This window comes from Gadus chalcogrammus, chromosome 12 (genome assembly GCF_026213295.1).
Source record: "Gadus chalcogrammus isolate NIFS_2021 chromosome 12, NIFS_Gcha_1.0, whole genome shotgun sequence".
Taxonomy (NCBI): Eukaryota; Metazoa; Chordata; class Actinopteri; order Gadiformes; family Gadidae; genus Gadus; species Gadus chalcogrammus.
This window is the reverse complement of record NC_079423.1, coordinates 27,125,516-27,143,174: the sequence shown is the minus strand read 5'-3', so window position 1 is coordinate 27,143,174 and position 17,659 is coordinate 27,125,516. Positions and strand designations below refer to the sequence as shown.

At 47.1% G+C, this 17,659-nt stretch overlaps 1 protein-coding gene across 1 annotated transcript in view; it reads left to right on the top strand.

Annotated features, from left to right (window-relative positions):
* Nucleotides 1-17,659, top strand: part of atf6 (activating transcription factor 6) — a 40,180-nt gene that overhangs the window by 14,073 nt on the left and 8,448 nt on the right. The window contains exons 7-14 of the mRNA XM_056604341.1: nucleotides 1,535-1,707; nucleotides 8,135-8,320; nucleotides 8,951-9,042; nucleotides 9,763-9,888; nucleotides 12,692-12,787; nucleotides 12,905-13,007; nucleotides 14,171-14,238; nucleotides 15,268-15,379. Of these exons, the coding sequence (XP_056460316.1) occupies nucleotides 1,535-1,707; nucleotides 8,135-8,320; nucleotides 8,951-9,042; nucleotides 9,763-9,888; nucleotides 12,692-12,787; nucleotides 12,905-13,007; nucleotides 14,171-14,238; nucleotides 15,268-15,379 (956 nt within the window). The remainder of the gene's footprint in view (nucleotides 1-1,534; nucleotides 1,708-8,134; nucleotides 8,321-8,950; nucleotides 9,043-9,762; nucleotides 9,889-12,691; nucleotides 12,788-12,904; nucleotides 13,008-14,170; nucleotides 14,239-15,267; nucleotides 15,380-17,659) is intronic.

Genomic DNA, 17,659 nt, shown 5'->3' with positions numbered 1-17,659 from the left:
AAGGCTGTGTTGACAACCTGGTCAGCGCAGCACCAGTCCTGCAGCAACTTGCATGTCAACTGGGCAATGATCCCTCCACATGCCTCATTGGTCTGCTTCTTATGCGCCGGGACACCAAGCAGTTTCAGCCGCTCTGCATCTCCAACCACTGTAAGATGCTCCTCCAACTGGCGCACATTGCTGAGCATCGGTGTTAACTTGCTGTCCCAGTGTAGGGTGCACAATGGAGGGGGTGTCCACTGCTTGCGCTGTTCCTCACTGATTGTCTCCAGCACTTTGCGTCTTGCTCGGTCAGCTGTTTCGTAAAATGCAGAGAGAGTGTACATTCACCGCCTGACTCTGCAACAAGGCCACGCGTGAATGCAGCCTGTTGCATTGGTGACACCTTCAACCTTGTAGCCAGGGACACGACACTTGGTCGGCTAACAAAGTCATGTGGAATGAAGACGTTTGTTCCAGTCTTCTTATGCTTGGGGGATGGTTAGCCCTCAGATGGTGGATAGACTGTTTGTATCCTCCTTTGACTCCTCATCACTCTCAGACTCCAAGCTGGACATTGCCGTCATCACCTCCAGCTCCTTTTCACAGCGGAACTGCCTGGCTGCTGCTGCAGCTTGACGCTCCTATCACCACTTCACCTTTTTGTCCAATACACCTAATGTGACCACTCTGTCAGTCTTCATGCTGGCCAAGAAAGCTAAGTCTTCTGGGTTATCAATCAGCTTTTCAACATTTCGAGGCCACAGAGGAAATGTGGCATCAAGTCTGGACTCCATTTTCTCCAATTGTTTCGCTGTAGTCTCACTCGAGCGCTTGGCCTGGGAGATTTTCTGCAGCTTGTTGTTAGCATTGACTAAGTCTACCATCTTGTGGCATGCTTGTGTGTGCCAATACCTATTAATAAAACTTAAATTATACAACTACAGATATGGTAGTAATGTGTAATACATACCCAACACAGAAAGATCACCTCAGTTTTCTTGAGCTGTAGTATTGTTTATCTCAGATCTCCATTGCGACCATTGAGCACTGCTAACCACTTTATCCAGCAAAAACAGTTGTGCGGTGGTTGTTTCTACATATATTGGAACACTTATTGCACCCAGCCATATCAAAATTCAAGAATTGTGTTTTATGATGCACTCTTGAGAAGCCACTCCTGATTCTTAGACATGTACCTTTTTACAAAAGATACCTTAATCCCAACCTGCTTAATGACTGGTTTCTAAAATAATCTGGAAGCCACTTCAGATAAAAGCATACAAAAATAGAGACTTGGTTGTTTGGGATAAAAGCTGCAAACCTGGAATGGATTTAAACACACACACACACACACACACACACACGCGCACACACACACACACACACACACACACACACACACACACACACACACACACACACACACACACACACACACACACACACACACACACACACACACACACACACACACACACACCAGAACTGTTTATGCAGAGCAGAAGCAGCCGTCTGTAATCCGAGTGCTTTGTTTGCTGTATGTTCCTCCCAGGACATCGCGTAGTGCTGCCACAGCCGGGCCAAGTGCTGCAGATCCAGACGACCCAGGCCCTCCCGGGTCATGTGGTCACCTTGCCCAGTCTGGGCCAGGAGAGGCCGGCCCCCGTGGTTCCGGCTCAGACCATCGTCCCCGTCATGCTCCGGGCCCATTCCTCTGATGACGATGTGAGTCCTGGTCTGAACAGATCTATAATGCATACATGTTCACATGGGTACGCTCCTGTGCCACTGGGAAAACACGGTCTTAACAAGACCAAGTGCAGGTGGATTGGAAGAGACGTTTCAGAGGCCAAAAATGTCCTACATACATAATTGTATCTATTTATGATTTATAAAGTTGTGTATTGTATTTATTTTCTTAAACTTTAGTTTTCCCCAGGTTTGATCTGTCTGCGATTTAACATGACATTTTTTTCAATAGAGGTCTAGCCAAGACAGCAGCAGCAGCATACAATCTAATACATTACAACATAAAGAGAATAGCATCACCACATAGAATACTAAAGGTTATACATTTTGCATGGTAGGCATAAGCAAGACCTACAGCGCCAGGCAGTTACATTGACCTGCATCAATCTTTGGCTCGATATACTGCATACATATTGGACTATATAAAGCAAAAGTTTTTTTGTCATTTGTTAAACCTCAAAGACATTTTACGTGAATGAACACAGACACCAACTGTTTTTTTTTTGTTCTAGAAGACGGATTCAATGAAAATCCTTTTATATTCATCGCCTAGTTCCATCAAGTGAATTAAAAGAAATATCTATCATTGAACAAAACATATAACAAATATAGTTATAAGAGCTTTTTCTCATAATACGTTTCAGCCTGTAATGTATTGAACCTTGAGTCAAAAAGATGACTCACAATGCTGTCTTAAAGCTGAGCTCATTGACTTCAGTCAGACTCAGGGTTTTCCGTGTGTGTGTGTGTGTGTGTGTGTGTGTGTGTGTGTGTGTGTGTGTGTGTGTGTGTGTGTGTGTGTGTGTGTGTGTGTGTGTGTGTGTGTGTGTGTGTGACTGACATGTCCAATTCGGCCTGTGAATATATACATACTGGAGTTGGACTATTTTGGATATGTAGTAACTGTGTGATTCTTGCCAAGTCTCTCGCTTCGTCTGGGAGGCGGTCCAACATACATTCCGTCATCCCAACCTATTTATAGCGTCTTTAAATTCCACAAGCCATTAACTCTAATTATTGTATAAAATACTAAAACCTAAATTGCCAGTGCAGACACAGTCCAACCGCACCTACTATTATTTATTTCAATCCACACCTCTGGGGAAAAAAAGGACTATTTAATTTCTTGCACTACGTTAACTCCCCGAAAACAGCCCATCACCAGGAAATATGTTTGTATTTCTACTGAAATGATGTAACATCACGCAGGTCCATGGGCGATCTCGACAATCAGGCATATAAACAGGGGCGCTGTTTATGCTTAGCGAGGGTTTAATGGAAAAATCCTGCCATTATGTAACGATAAATCATATTTGGATTCTTTGGTCCACCATAATGAAGGGACCAGAAAATGATGTCAGCACAGCTGCAAATACACACGGGCTATAGCTTACACAGAGCAGCCTGACCTGTAAGCTTACCCCCTTCTCACTCTGTCGTCCTTGGCCTTGGTTAATGACAGTGCAAGGGCAGCTATGATCGCACGTCGCAGCTTGCAGGGGATCTCATAAGGTACTGTTTACCTTGTGTCGTCCGGGCCGGCTCGCGAGACTGACTTTGGAAAACACAGAAGAAAACGTAATTACAGCCCTCAGTTTGTTTAAACTACACGCCTGTGGTTTCTCAATATAATTCTCGGCATCTTTTACACACGCCAGCCTTAATTTTCGATGGGAGCGTTTATTGCCCTGCGGTGGAAGTCTTTGGTTCGGTTTGATGGCTTTTGGATTTTAATACGTCCTTCTATGGTCGGGGTGTAGAGTTCAGTGCCGGAAAGTCCTTTTCCCCCCCTGCTCTCGCTTTCTCTCAGACTACATTTCCCAAGGTGACTTGTTGCACTGCCAGACCAAACATGGCCACCAGGGTTTCTTTTCTCTCCAGCGTAATCCTTTTTTTTTTAAATGTCTTGTGATGTAGAAGAAGTAACGGTTATCTTGTTTGTTTTTCATGTCATTACACTTTAGACATTTTTATTTTATTAGGCTGAACTACACATTTTTGGAGTGTCACATCGTTTATCTAAAGAGATTTGTGGTTATTCGCGGGGGGATAACATTTTTTATCCAACTTTGTATCTTGTTGACATCTCGGCGAAGGACACGTGGGCCTGGGGCAGGACCTTCCCCGTTCCATGGAAACTTTGATCACGACCTCAGGGCTGCCACGGTCCACTCAGCACTCAGTCTGTTCCCAGTCGTTTCACATCCATTCTGTGGGGTTGTTTCATAATCAAACCTCCATAATATGTCGTCAAAGTATTTGTTTTTGTTGTGAATATCAACCGTTGACCTCTGATCATAACACCACTTGTTCTCATTACCGTGGGCCTACTGGAGAGTCTGGGTTCCAGACCCTGAGTAACACCAATCCCCTAAGGCCGACACAAACACCCCCCCCCCTCTAGTGTAGGAAGCTGACCCGGGTTGGTCAGCTTTTACAATAACAATTCCGTCCATGATGAGGCGGGACTGGGCGTTGTAATCGTGTGAAATAAATGAAACAATGTACGATTTTTGGCTGCGTCGCCGATGTCCAGGAAACCCTTTGCCAGGCTCTCAAGTGAAAGAGGCCTTTTTAAAAATATAAATGAAAAAGTACAGCAAGTGTATGCGATAATTGTTTGGCCATGAGGGAGAACTTTCACTGCTTTAGGTTTAGCAGCTTCCTTGTTGTTTTCTGATGGACGGTGCCAATGGTGTGTACATTCTTCGCATAACCAACCCCCGTGGGAGAGGAATCCCTAACAGCGGTAGCGTCACGCTGCAAACTCACCGGTTCCTCTCCAAACTCCGCACTCACTGTGCCAAGTCATCTGTGTTGCAGCGGCTGTGTGCGGTCTCGAAATACATACAATCCATATCATAACTTCACCACATTGTGCTGGTGTTTGGGCCTTCTACAGCTGTCTTCACTTTATGAGCTTCAGTGGTTTGGCTACAGCACAGTAGTTAGCATGAGGATTTTTTTTGAGGGAGGGGTGGGTATGAGTATAAAATGCCTATTAGGGCTGTCACTCTTGTGCCAGGTGTACATTGTGTGTGTGCGTGTGTGTGTGTGGTGCTGTGTGTGTGAGCGTGCTTGCGTGTGTACTATCATGGTCCCAGGTTAGGCTACGTAAGCCTGGGTGTGGAACTGCTGCTAATAATTATGTATCTCGGGCAGGTGCTCCACAGGGCAGGGGGATATGGGACAGCTGTAAACAGCCATCAGGGATCTAGTCACTGTTATAACGGACCGCAGATTTTAGGGGATTAAGATGATGCATCGTGGGCTGGAAACCCACTCTTGCTTCTCCAGACGTTACCAATCATACCTAGGAGGGACTCTCCAGATTTTAGCCTTTGCTCGTCCCAAAGACTTGTGTTGAAGTCGGGTGGAACCCTGAGAGAAGCCTTTTACCGAACTGATGTATTTCTCTGTTATAGTTTTTGCCTACTAACTAATGCTGCTTACCAGACACGCCACATGGTTTTAAAACAGGACCATCTGGGAAGTCATCCGTGGAAACTTCTTGAATAGGGGCGGGCACTTAAAAAAAAGTTTTGGCAGGTGATCAGATACCGCCCATCTATTACTGTCTACCACGCATCAAGTAGATCATGTGTTTCCGCATAGGTCACCAATGGAGCGATCCATTGGTTCGGACACGCTTGAATTGCAGCCTGGCTAGATGGATTCATCTTAATCTACGATTTTCTGCTGCCTCGCAAGGTTACAATTCTGTTGCTTCAAGGAAGAATATTAAGTGTTCTATAGTTGCGCTTTAACTCCATGTGATAGTACTATCTTGTGTTCAGTCCCCATATGAAAACCAATTATTATAATTCACCCCTGATTTTACTGAGACATTCTCATGCATGAATGGCCTTAAGTCACACTTACACACCACTTATTTATTCTTTATTTGTTTACTTGTTTATTCCTCTTTTTTCCACTTTCACTTTGACCCTCAAACTTCCGCCATTCCACCTGTGGAACACACGCCCCAGCGTTACCAGCGTTTATCTCCTCTCGTAAACTCGGGTCAAGGTTTTCATCCTTCCTTGTTAAATGAGGAACCTCCCATTTGAACGGTTTTACTGGCAGTCACACACTTCCTGCCGAATTGACCCTAAGCCCCATTGGATGGTAAAGTGGGTGTCGGTAAACAGCAGGTTGTGTTTTGGTGTGTTATTGGGCTGTTTTGCTCCGTGTCCTGGCATATCTCTGTCCGTTAGATGGTTTGTTAAATAAGCATCCTGTTAGCGAAAACATATTCCTACCTGCATTCTCGTTCAACTGTTGGCAAGAGCAACTGAGCTGGACTTGAATGGAGCAAGTGCTAGTAAATGCCCTGCTAAAGGGGAGCTCAGCACAGAAAAATGTGATTATCTCAACCACAGCTCTTTGAGGTCCAAGGAACCAAGCTTCTCATCAACAGCCTTATCAAATGATCATCATCCTGTTTCTCCATCTTTGCTGCGTTCATGTTTTTCTGGTCAACTCTATTGTTGTGGCGTGAGGTGAAGTTCCCCCAACCCCCATCCCTACTCTTTCTCGGGGTGGACATGTTCCTCCAAAGTTCCCAGGCTCGGCCCGATGGCAGCAGTCCCAGACCGGGGCCTGAGAGGCTCCCACATCGGAGCCTGAGACAGTCTCGTTTCTCAGGAGACGAAACACAAATACAGATTCCAAACAACTTCATCACCAGCCCGGGCTCTAGGGGTCCCAGGGTCCCCTCAGCGGCCCACAGCGTTCACACCGTCTAAGCAGAGTGATTAGGGAGGGCACGGAGGAGCGACCGGGAACTAGCCGGACAATGAAGGCTTTTGACTCTTTGTAGCTGTCGGCCATGTGGATTAGCATTTGTGTGTTTTGTTTGCGAGACACGCACACACACACACACACACAAAGAAGAATCCCCCCTCTCCCCCAACAAGCCTTTGATTTTCAGTTAGCACTCCTTTGCCCTTTTTATTAATGCCAAACCCAACAACCTATTAGCTTGTTGTTAGGTCTGTGTCTAAAACCGGGGCGGGAAAACAAGCAAGCAAGCTCATATATCCATCTTTTCGGACCGTTTTCGATGAGGTCGTTTTCCCAAGTGAACCACGCAGGCGAAGAGGATGCAGATGCCCGGTTTACTCATAGAAGAGACCAAGCGTGCAAAGCTCAAGCTCTTCAGTTATCAGGAGTCACTACAGCTGCACAGTTTTCCGTATGGAGTACATGCATGCTATGTCCCGGTGTTTACATCCGCGATTCAAGCCCATTCCTCATGCAGTGACGTGGCCCTGTAAACACATCCTCCGGCACGGCCCGAGGGGATGGGACCCCCTCGCACCTTCCTCCCCTAAAACCCCTTTGATGTGCCCCCAACCCCACCACCACAGCCGCCTCCACCACCACCATGTACCACTCAGCCAGGGCGTGTAATTCCCCTTAAACACGAGAGTGACCGTGTATGCACACTGGAGGACTCGCAGTAGGCCGGGGGTCATTAACCAGGCGTGCGTGATTCTGTTTTTCTTTGGTCAGACTGTGACACGTCTCCCAACATGTGTTTGTTATTGTCCTCTGTAATGGAACAATGTGGCTCTCCAAACCAGAGGAGGCCAGGCTAGGCTTCCACGTAGGAACATCCTGCCCTGCCTTCACTGGCTGATGCACGCGCACATGGAGACACACACCGACACTGCACTGTAGCATACATCCTCATAGACTCCCACATAGTTCCATTCACTTCGTCTCCAATTTGTCAAGCTCCTTATCAGCCCCGCTGTTCTCCTAGACTTCACTTCTTACATTCCGCCTGCTTATCCCATTCATCTGCTTCAGAGAGCTGGGTTTCCGAGCGCTGGGGATGGCGCAGGTGTGCACATGGTTTAACGTTTGTTTTCATTTTAATTGAAACAAGGAAGAGACTCGTGTGGATTAGCAAAGCCACAAAACTAAATAAAAAAAGGAATGAACAAAGGTCTGTGTATTTCAAATGTCAGATTGCGGGCGTCTGTGTTGCTGTGGCTTGGCCGTTTCTTTGGCAGTCGATCTTTAATAGAAGCTGAACCCAATCTTTCAAGCATTTGTATGAACATGAAGTCATTCTATGTGTTTAGTGTATGACCAAGACCAGCAGATGCCACAGATGGTCGGATTACGACTGTGTTGTGGCTTCCCAGTTGTCGACAACCGTTAAACAACGACAAGCACTCCGGCCATTCCATAACGGACGTGACCTGGAAGAAAATATGAAATTAGTTCTAATATGTGAAAACAATTCTCTCTCTCTGTCTCTGTCTCTCTCTCTCTCTCTCTCTCTCTCTCTCTCTCTCTCTCTCTCTCTCTCTCTCTCTCTCTCTCTCTCTCTCTCTCTCTCTCTCTCTCTCTCTCTCTCTCTCTCTCTCTCTTCCCCCCCCCCCCTCAGTCCAAGGTGGGCCAGAGGCAGCAGCGGATGATCAAGAACCGCGAGTCGGCCTCGCTCTCCCGGAAGAAGAAGAAGGAGTACCTGCAGACGCTGGAGGTGCGCCTGAAGATGGCGCTCTCCGAGAACGAGGTGCTCAAAAATGAGAACGGCCACCTCAAGAAACAGCTGGACGGCCTGCTGACCGAGGTGAGGGGACCGAGACAGTGTCTCATTTGGACGGCACGCTTCAGTTGACGTAGACTGAGGAAGTCCTTTGTTGACAAGCTTGTTGTGCACTCAATGTGGTTTGCGGTTTGGTTGCTGAAGAATGGGAATCTCCTTGGAGATGGGGAAATCAGATCAAAATAAATCAGGCACGTCTCAGCCTGACTTCACCAGACACAATGTGGATAATACCGTCAGAGAGTCTGGCAAGTTACAGAATCCCTGTTGTAGCTATTGTGTAGGTATTGCAGATAAATAAGTTTGCAGAGACATGCATTTGTCCGATTTCTGAGCAATCAAGGCATTTTCTTCTTAGGACGTCGGCCAAGTATTTTCCACAAGTAGTAGGCTGTCTGATTTGGTGTTGGCGGGGAGAAGGGGAGGATAGTGCAGTGTTTAGAGGGTTTTCGACTCCCAGCTCTAAAGGAATCAGCTTCAATCTCCAAAGCCAGCTGCCCTAAGATTCGCCAACCCTCCTACCTGCTGCTGTTAATGACATGTTTTAAAATATCCAATATGAATTGACTGCGAGTTGCTTTGGTTAAAGGCTTCCACTCAATAGCAATCAGCGGACTGTATGCACTGCATCTTGACCCATGGTTTCCCTTGCAGAACACAGTCCTGAAGACCACCGCCCCCAAGAGGAGAGCCGTGTGTCTCATGGTGGTCGTGGTCTTCCTCATGATCAACGTCGGTCCCATGAGGTGAGTGTGCCACCGCGGAAACAGAACCCCCACTAAAGTGCGGGAGTTTGTTTTCGGGCACTTCCTTTTGTAAGTGCTGGTTTAGTGACTTGCAGTGAGATAAGGTCTCTAATTGCTCCTAAAGTGCTGTACACTTTTAAGGGGAAGTTTCTGTTAGCGTTGAAACAATACAAAATAATAAACTCTTTGGTTTGTTTCCCTGTGTGTGTGTGTGTGTGTGTGTGTGTGTGTGTGTGTGTGTGTGTGTGTGTGTGTGTGTGTGTGTGTGTGTGTGTGTGTGTGTGTGTGTGTGTGTGTGTGTGTGTGTGTGGTTCTCACCGACGCTGGTGTCGTAACACTCAAAAGGTTATTTGATGATTTTTTTATTTGCTCTAATGATTCCTGCACCCTTTGCGTTGGATCTTCAGCGTTGAATACACTTAAGTAATTCGACTTGGACAAAAGCGTCGGCCAAAATAAATAAGTGCACGGGTATAAATGTGAAATGTGTTACCTGAGGTCCGTCATGCAGATAAGGTCAGAACTCCGGTGGTGACTTAAGACCCTGCGGTGCACTGGATGGGGGGGGCTGTCAGGAATTTGGCAATCGTTTCCTTCCATCACTTGGTTCTTCTGAGTAATGAAGTGGGTTACATCCAGCTCCCTTTTGGTTTCCTCAGCCATCCTCCCTCTCCGTCCGCCTCGTGTCTCTCCCCTTAACCTCCCTCTCTCCCTGTGCAGCGTGTTCCAGGGGGGGCCGGGCTCCAAGGCCCAGCAGGCCGGCGGCAGGCACCTGCTTGGCTTCTCCCCGGAGGCCGAGGCCGGCCCCGAGCCCGGCGAAGGAGGCCCCGCACCGTCGACAGACAGGTACTGCCCCCTGCTCCGCCAAAGCCCCCGGCCCGTGCGTTGAGTATTTACGTGACCGGTCGGCCTCGGACCAGGATGCACCTGTGCCTCGCTGAAAGACCGCCACAGCTCATTACTGGGTGCGGGTCGGCGTGTGTGCAAAGGCCGATGACGGACCGTGTCCTAACGCCTGCCTCTTTAGACGAGACTCCATGCCTATGTTTAGTTGGGGGAGGGGAGTTGGTGGCGGTAGGGGCAGGAGGGGGTGGATTTAGGGCATGTTTGGCAGGACAGGGCGTTGGGACTGACGCTGTACATGACACAGGTAACAGTTTATTGTTCTAAAGAGTAATCGATTTTCATGTGTTTTTTTCTCCCCAACCTCCTGGGACATGGGGGTCCAGTCGACCGGGCTCATTACGAGATTGCTTGAATAACATTCCTGTCTGGTACCTATTCCCCCCCCTCTCCATCCCTGTCTGACTTCGATGGGTGCTAGAAAGAACCCTGTTTTGCACTGTGTGTGAGCCAATGTGTATGAGTGTGTTGATCCTCGCGTCTGACTTTCCTCGCCAGTCTGTCAGAGTCCTGTGTGTGTGTGTGTGTGTGTGGTGTAGGTCCCGTTTGAATGCAACCCATGTATGTATGGTATCAGGTTACCTGGTGACATTATGCTGAAATCAGGCAGGAAGGAACACATTAGCTCTGGCAGGGCAAGTTGACAGAGACAAGCGAGTCGCACAAGACAACCTTGTGTGTGTGTGTGTGTGTGTGTGTGTGTGTGTGTGTGTGTGTGTGTGTGTGTGTGTGTGTGTGTGTGTGTGTGTGTGTGTGTGTGTGTGTGTGTGTGTGTGTGTTAGAACATGGAATCATATGTGAGGATTATGGGAGCACTTATGTTCTGACATATTCTGTCTTGCGGACCCAGTTCCAGATCATCGAGTAAGGGATCACTGGACATAGTGAGAGAATAGGCCGGTGGGTTCTGCAGGCTGTGGGTGGGTATACAGATCTCTGGGGAGGAATAAAGCCTGTGGCAGCGGTTTCATTATGAAGAAAGGCCTTCACAGGTGGCCACTGACTGTGGACGGCTTACGTCCTCACCTGGTCCCACATAATGGGGCACTTGTACCCCGGCATGACGGCATTACTCAGAGGAATATGCCCAGACACCAGCCTCGGAAAGATCTATGGCCGAGAGTCACTTAATGTAGTTGAAATTAGAATTGTATGAAATGCTCATGTACAGTATTTTTAGGACCTACCTTTTTTTTTTTTCCTTTTCTGCTCTGCAATGATGCTTACCCACACTAAGGCCAGACTGGGTGGGGTAGCACACTCTCCATAGCATGTGTGTATGTTAATGTCCATGGATACTTTCATGTTCATGACGAAATCACAGAGCAGCCAAGCATCATTTACATTTAGTCGTTAAGCAGACGCTTTTACCCAAAGAGACTTCCAAGCGAGGCTGGCAACAATCAAACCCACACAATCCCTGTAAGAGCAGCTGTACAAATGTATGCAGTGACGAGTTCAGGATAGCAGTGAGAATAATCGGTGTTGTCCTTGGCCTCTCTGTTCTACTAACACAAGCTCTCTTTAATCCTGCATCTCAAAGGATCTGTCCTGATCTATGTGGAGATAAAAATCAGCCATGATTTTCGTTCGTGCGGCCTGAAATCGGGCAGTTGATGATCACTTGGCATCCATTCTATTCCAAAGAAGTGTTCAGCCGCTCCCATAGCTCTAGTAGTTGGAGCATAAGAACAAACAGATCCACGTGTGTCCAAATCCATTCTGTGTCAAAACGCCACTGCGCACCCACTGTGGACTGAGATGCGCCCAGTTGGAATTCTTAATGGTTACGAGCAATGGTTACGATTGCTGGACTTTGGATAATCCTTTAACTATAGTGTGTAGATTTAACATATGTGATGTTCAGTGAATCAATATATATACACAGATAGATAGCTGGATAACTAAACTCAATGATGTTCAAAAAAAAGTATGTATGCTCAAATTATAAATGAGTACATATAAAGTAGGAAAAACATCTGTCGCTGTGCAGATTTCTAGTTCACTACCTTATCGTTTTGCTTGGTATTACAATAACTTGTATATTATATTATGTAATTTGGTTATATCTTTATAACCACTCACAGTGCACACACACACATACACACGCTACCAGAGATCATGTACTTTCTCTCCAGCGCACGTCTGCGTTTCCAAACATACGTTGGATCATTCACTTGGCCGTCGGGGCGCATGGCAGGCACCCAAGAATGTTGTTCTTTCAACAGAGGCCTAATTGTCCCCACATTGGGGATCCGTGTGTTCCTCCAGGGTGGGTCGGTCGGTCGCATTAACCCCACTCCCTACGGGTGCCTCACCTACGCTCCAACATGAGCTGCCATCGGTGCTCCCAGGTTCCCCCGATTGGTGTTCAAAGCATTCCCCCCAACATGTGGAACCTGTTGCAATTCTTTTGCTTTTAATCTTCGTTTTTGGGAAACACTGTTATTTGATATTTGGACGTTCTTTTCATCATTCTTAGCCTCGATCATGTTTCCCTGTTTTCACTTGTTCTTCGTGGTTCCAGTTGGGAGTTTCGTGACGAGCGTGTCTGACTCCACGCTGAAAGATTCTGTTTTTTAACCCTAATGTCCTCCAGGCCTTTCTGAGAATGAATACCTCCTTAGCTGATTAATACGTATATCAGTTTTACAGTGTGTTGCCTTTAATGAATGTCTGATGTGATTGTCTACTCAATAGTAAATTATTTCCTCTGTCTTCTTTCTTTGTTCTGATTGGATCCCAGGTTCGAGGACAAGGCTCTGATGGTGGTCAAGGATCCCTCTTTCCTCAGGACGGCACCTGCCTGCCAGCCTCCTGTCAACAGGACCAAGTGCATGAAGTACGCCCCGCACCAATATTTCAGATGTATCCCGGGACCAAAGTGCCGGTTCTGCTCAGATTTCCTGAATCACTTGGACTTTAACACCGTCTCCCTTGTCAACCTATCGGTGAGCAGGTTGGTCAATGAGCTGAGGGGATGGGTCCATCGGCACGAGGTGGAGCAGACCAAGTCCAGGCGCTTGAGTAACAGCCAGCAGAAACCCACACGGACCATCCTGGTGAGTGGGAGAACCGCGGCACTCCGGATAAGTAGCGCGGTTATGGCATTTCCGAAGACGTTCCATTTGTCTCTGTTGAACCGTTTACACAACGTCAAGTCACCGAGGCGGCGGACGAGTGACGACATTTTAGGGGATTCAATCGAAATTGTAGCAACTGTAATTTAAAAGAGTGAGTCAGGACTAGCTGTAGGAATACGAGGTCAGTGGTTTGGTGATTTTAATTTGACTTCAACCTCAACAAGGGCAGAAAACATGAGAACAGAAAACAACAAAGTCTGTTCTTGGGATGTTCTCAGAAGAGATGATTTTTGCTACTTAGCTCGTACCATCGGAACCCCACATGCAAAGTCTGGACGGCAGATGAGTTCAACTCGGGGGGCCAGACCCCGTTCCCTAGTAGCCTTACCATAAAATCAATGTTAAAAGTGTCACATACATGTATTTATATGCAGACAATACGGTTCTTGTGTATCCTATTCTCCACACCTGTCTACAGAGCAGTACATGTCAATCAAGACCTCAGAGTACCGTTACCCAAACAGCAGTTGAGTCCACGTTCCGATTTGTCCGTACACGCCATTGCCGAGCGTGAACCGGTTGTCCAACAGGCGCTCCTTCCCTTCGCCTTTTCCCACCACCTGTTTTCCCTTCTTCTTCCCATTCCCGTCCGTTTTAATCTGACAGCCCTGAGAGAGAGAACACACTGTCGGAGGAGATGGTGTAGAATAGTGCCGCCCTCTCCCCCTGCTTCAAGACAAAAGCTTCCTTTTGCTTTTGTCTTGAATATCCACCAAATCCGCCAATGTCAACAGTGGTGCATAACGTCATTCTCGGGCTCTTCTTCAATCATCAATGGATGGAATATTTACCATTTGTAAGCCACTGGTTTTCCCATCTGCTTTGGACCTGTTTACCCCCAGAAGATCCCGTCGGGCCAAACATCTCTTGATTATTAAGGATCTTTTTCTTCTTCTTTCACTGTTCAACACATGTGTTCTTGCAAGGTCAGCGTTCATTGTTTTCTGATTGTTTCAAACTCTTTGACTACAATTTAGGGGGGATCTATTTAGCACTGGAGTCTTTACTTTTCATACTAGATTGTTGGAGTCCTTGATGTCTTATGTTTTCTCTCTTTCTCTTTCTCTTCTCTTCTCTAAAAGAAAACGAACAAGGACGAGGACGTCAACCAGATAGTGACGGTGCGATACACTGAAAACGCAGCGGAAAAGTGAGTAGAAGCACGGCTGACATGTCTACTGTTGTCCTCACAGAAAATGAACTTCATAGAAAATGAAGTGGCCGAAGGGAGGCCCTGCCCTTTTTTCCAAATAGTGGGAGAGGCCATCTTGTAGGGGAATGTGTTGCAATGTGGCTACCTAGGCAACCAGTAGATGTGGGGTGTGGATTTTGGCCTCACTTTTGGAGACTCAAACGTTTTTATTAAGAAACTCGACAACACGAAAACGAGCTAGGCTAGTTTTTGTAAGCATTAAAAGGATCGATTTACATAAATTCATGATGAAACTGAAATCCCAATAAGCTTTCAGTGTTTTCGCTGGGGAACTTTGTTGTTTTGGTAGCGGGTCTTTATCCACTAATTGTATATTTCCTTGCCAATAGTCGGATAGAAAACTATGCGTCAACGACGTAAAACCCCAACCAAGCGTTTTGTAGCTCCAGCGGGACGCGCTGTTGACCCTACCGCCGGTGTTGTTGTTGCCCAGCCCCGGCCTCATTCTCCCCTCTTTTCCCACTGTGCAACTCATGGGCCACTCGCTGAGTCATTGATGGAGTAGGGCCGCGTTTTCCCCAAGCCCCACCGCCTGCTATAACAACAGGACCGGCTTTAGAGGAGCCGACGGTAACGAGAGGAATGCATCTTGGGATCCATCTTGAGATGCATATCTTCCTTTTTGGGTCCTTTTTTTGGTACATGCGTCTTCTTTGATGCACAGACTTCCGATTTTCATGCAGGTATAATTAGGTTTAGTCGTTTTTGCCAGATGCTATCTTCCAAAGTGACCTGAGGCTCAGAGCAAACAAAGCACAATGCAATTGGGAGCAACTTTAAAATTGTGCTGCGTGACCAAGTGTCTATAAATCAAGTCGCTCAGGGCTCGGGAACAGCGGTGAGGTATTTTCGCGGCAACCAAGTGCATTCCAGACCTAAATGAGAGCTTAGTGCAACCAGTGTCAGTCTGAAGATACCATCTTTTATGCGACTTATTTCAGGGTCCTTCTACTGTTCTCCCCGCAGGAACTCTGGCAGTGAGCTGCAGGTGTACTACGCCCCGCACCGCACCTACAGCGACTTCTTCGACGAGATCAACCGACGAGGAGACACCTTCTACGTGGTGTCGTTCCGCAGGGTGAGCGCTTTGATCCATCCTCCTCCCTGACAACACGCCAACGCGGTCTGGCCTACTGTTTTGTCTACGCCAATAAAAGGCCCGACGCATGAAAGCAGGAAACACCCTTTGATATTTTGAAGTGTGTGTGTTTGCGTGTGCGTGTGTGTGGCGCTTTTCGATCCACTTCGGAAAGTAGCTCATTGCGGTTTAATTGGAACCATAGGATGCATACAGCTGTCATCCATTAGGGCGGATAAACACTCGAACAATTAACGCTAAGGAGCCGTGAAAATATCCAACGGTGTGTGCGTGTGCTGAGGCGGTTTATTGAGGGCTGCGGTCATGACGTTTTACGACTGAAGAGTGGGTAAAGGCGGGTAAAGAGAGGAAAGGCACTTTGTCAGGAGCGGGAAACTGCCAGAGACTAGCTCTGATAGCGGCAGTGCCTTGCATCGTCACATCATCGAGATACGATGGCATGACGTCATCCTCAGAAAAAACGGTTTCAAGTCCGCTCACGAGTGACGGAGATATGAATGTAGACGCACAAAAATGAACCCTAAATAACACACACAAACAGGCAGACAGACACACAAACAGAACCACACACACACCAACAGAGCCACACACACACACACACGCACTCACGCGCGCACGCCTGTGTCTGTTGACGACGTTCGACAGTCTGTTATTATGGTTACCAATCACCTCACTGAGGGGGAACAAAAAGTCAAAGGCCCCAGACATAAGCAAAGAGCTGGCCCCGGGGACACGCGTGCAGCCCCGGCGTCTGAATCCGGAGCAATACTTTGATTAGAGGCGGAAAAAAAGGGGGGAAACACTGCTATTGTTTGCCCGTTTGCAGGTCCAGCGGTGTGGCCCCACTTTTTCCACTGCTTTCATCGCCGTTTATCCGTCAGTGAAACAATGCTTTTTAACCGTCAACCAATGGGCGGATGTAGTCCATGCACATGTTGTTTTCTTTATCGATTGCTGGGTCGCTGTGTTCATTTTCTCCTGCTTGCTTGTTGTTATGTGCTTGGTGTATGGCTATTTCTAAAGGCCACCCAGCATTGGCTTGGTTTATCAGCAGTCAAATCACATTATATTTGTTATTATTCACGTTGAGTCATTTTGGGAGAGGATTCAGGTATCATTCTCAAAATATGTGCAAGGAGAAAAAGCATGATTCAGTTGGCACCATCACAATGATAATCTTGACGCATTAAAGGGCGCAACTCTGGCTCGAGCAACGCTTTTAAGGCTTATCATCTGGGTTTCACAGTGCCACAACAAAACATATTGACCTGATCTATGACATGTCCAAGTGCACAGGATTACCTTCCTGTTCCCTACTGACCCTGTTCTGTTTCAGTATTCGCAGGGCTTATGTTGTTTTTGCCAGTGGATTTGCCTGTTTTTGGTTTCCCCGGGTTTCTAGGGTGTGTGGGGAGGGCTTTCTGTATCCGTTCCAGGATCAGTGTCATGTTTTCGCTAGGCCCTCCGGAGCTTCGGATTCAATCTGAAATTGGTTGTCGATTTAAAGAAAGAAAAGAAAACCCTTGTGTGACGCTCCAGACTTGTGCACCACCCATGGGGAGAATCCAAAGGCTGGGTTAACGGTGGCCTTTGGGTGCCCTTGCATAGAGGGGAAATGTCTGCCTTGCTGAGCTGGATCATAAGGAGGTCGTGTACAGGACGCTGCAGCTGTAGTGAGTAACTCATAACTCATCAAGTGAGAGTTATCCTCAGCAGGGGAAATAAATCCTAGAATTGAAAGGCAATGTCATTTTTGTACAGGTCACCGAGTGGTCATGTTTCTCCTCTTTGATTCTTGTGTCACCTAGTGAAGTCATAATATAAGCACGTTTTAGTGAGCTGAGGTGAAGGTAACGCTGTTTTCACCACCGTTGACTGCATAGGATTTTCATCCAATGAGGTTTCAGAGCGGTTGGCATGGTAGCCGGAGCGGACTGTGTCAGCTGGTCAAAGCTGCAGGCGCCTGATGAAGTACAGTGTCCACGGCTGTAGTTACAATTCCAGGGAACTATTCCATATCGGGCGGATACTTGTTTGGAAAGTATTGCACCGATTGGATTCTTTAAAGAACGCATGCTTTCTCTGTAATATCTCTCTCTCTCTCTCGTTGAGACTCAATCGCCAAAATAAATATGTTGTGGATAAGATTAGATTGTCTTTATGGTCCATTTCTGTAAATAAGGCCTCACAGAACATAATTAGTACAACGCAATAAAACATCCAGGCATCTCCGTGGTTAACGTCCGGTCAAAAGGCAGA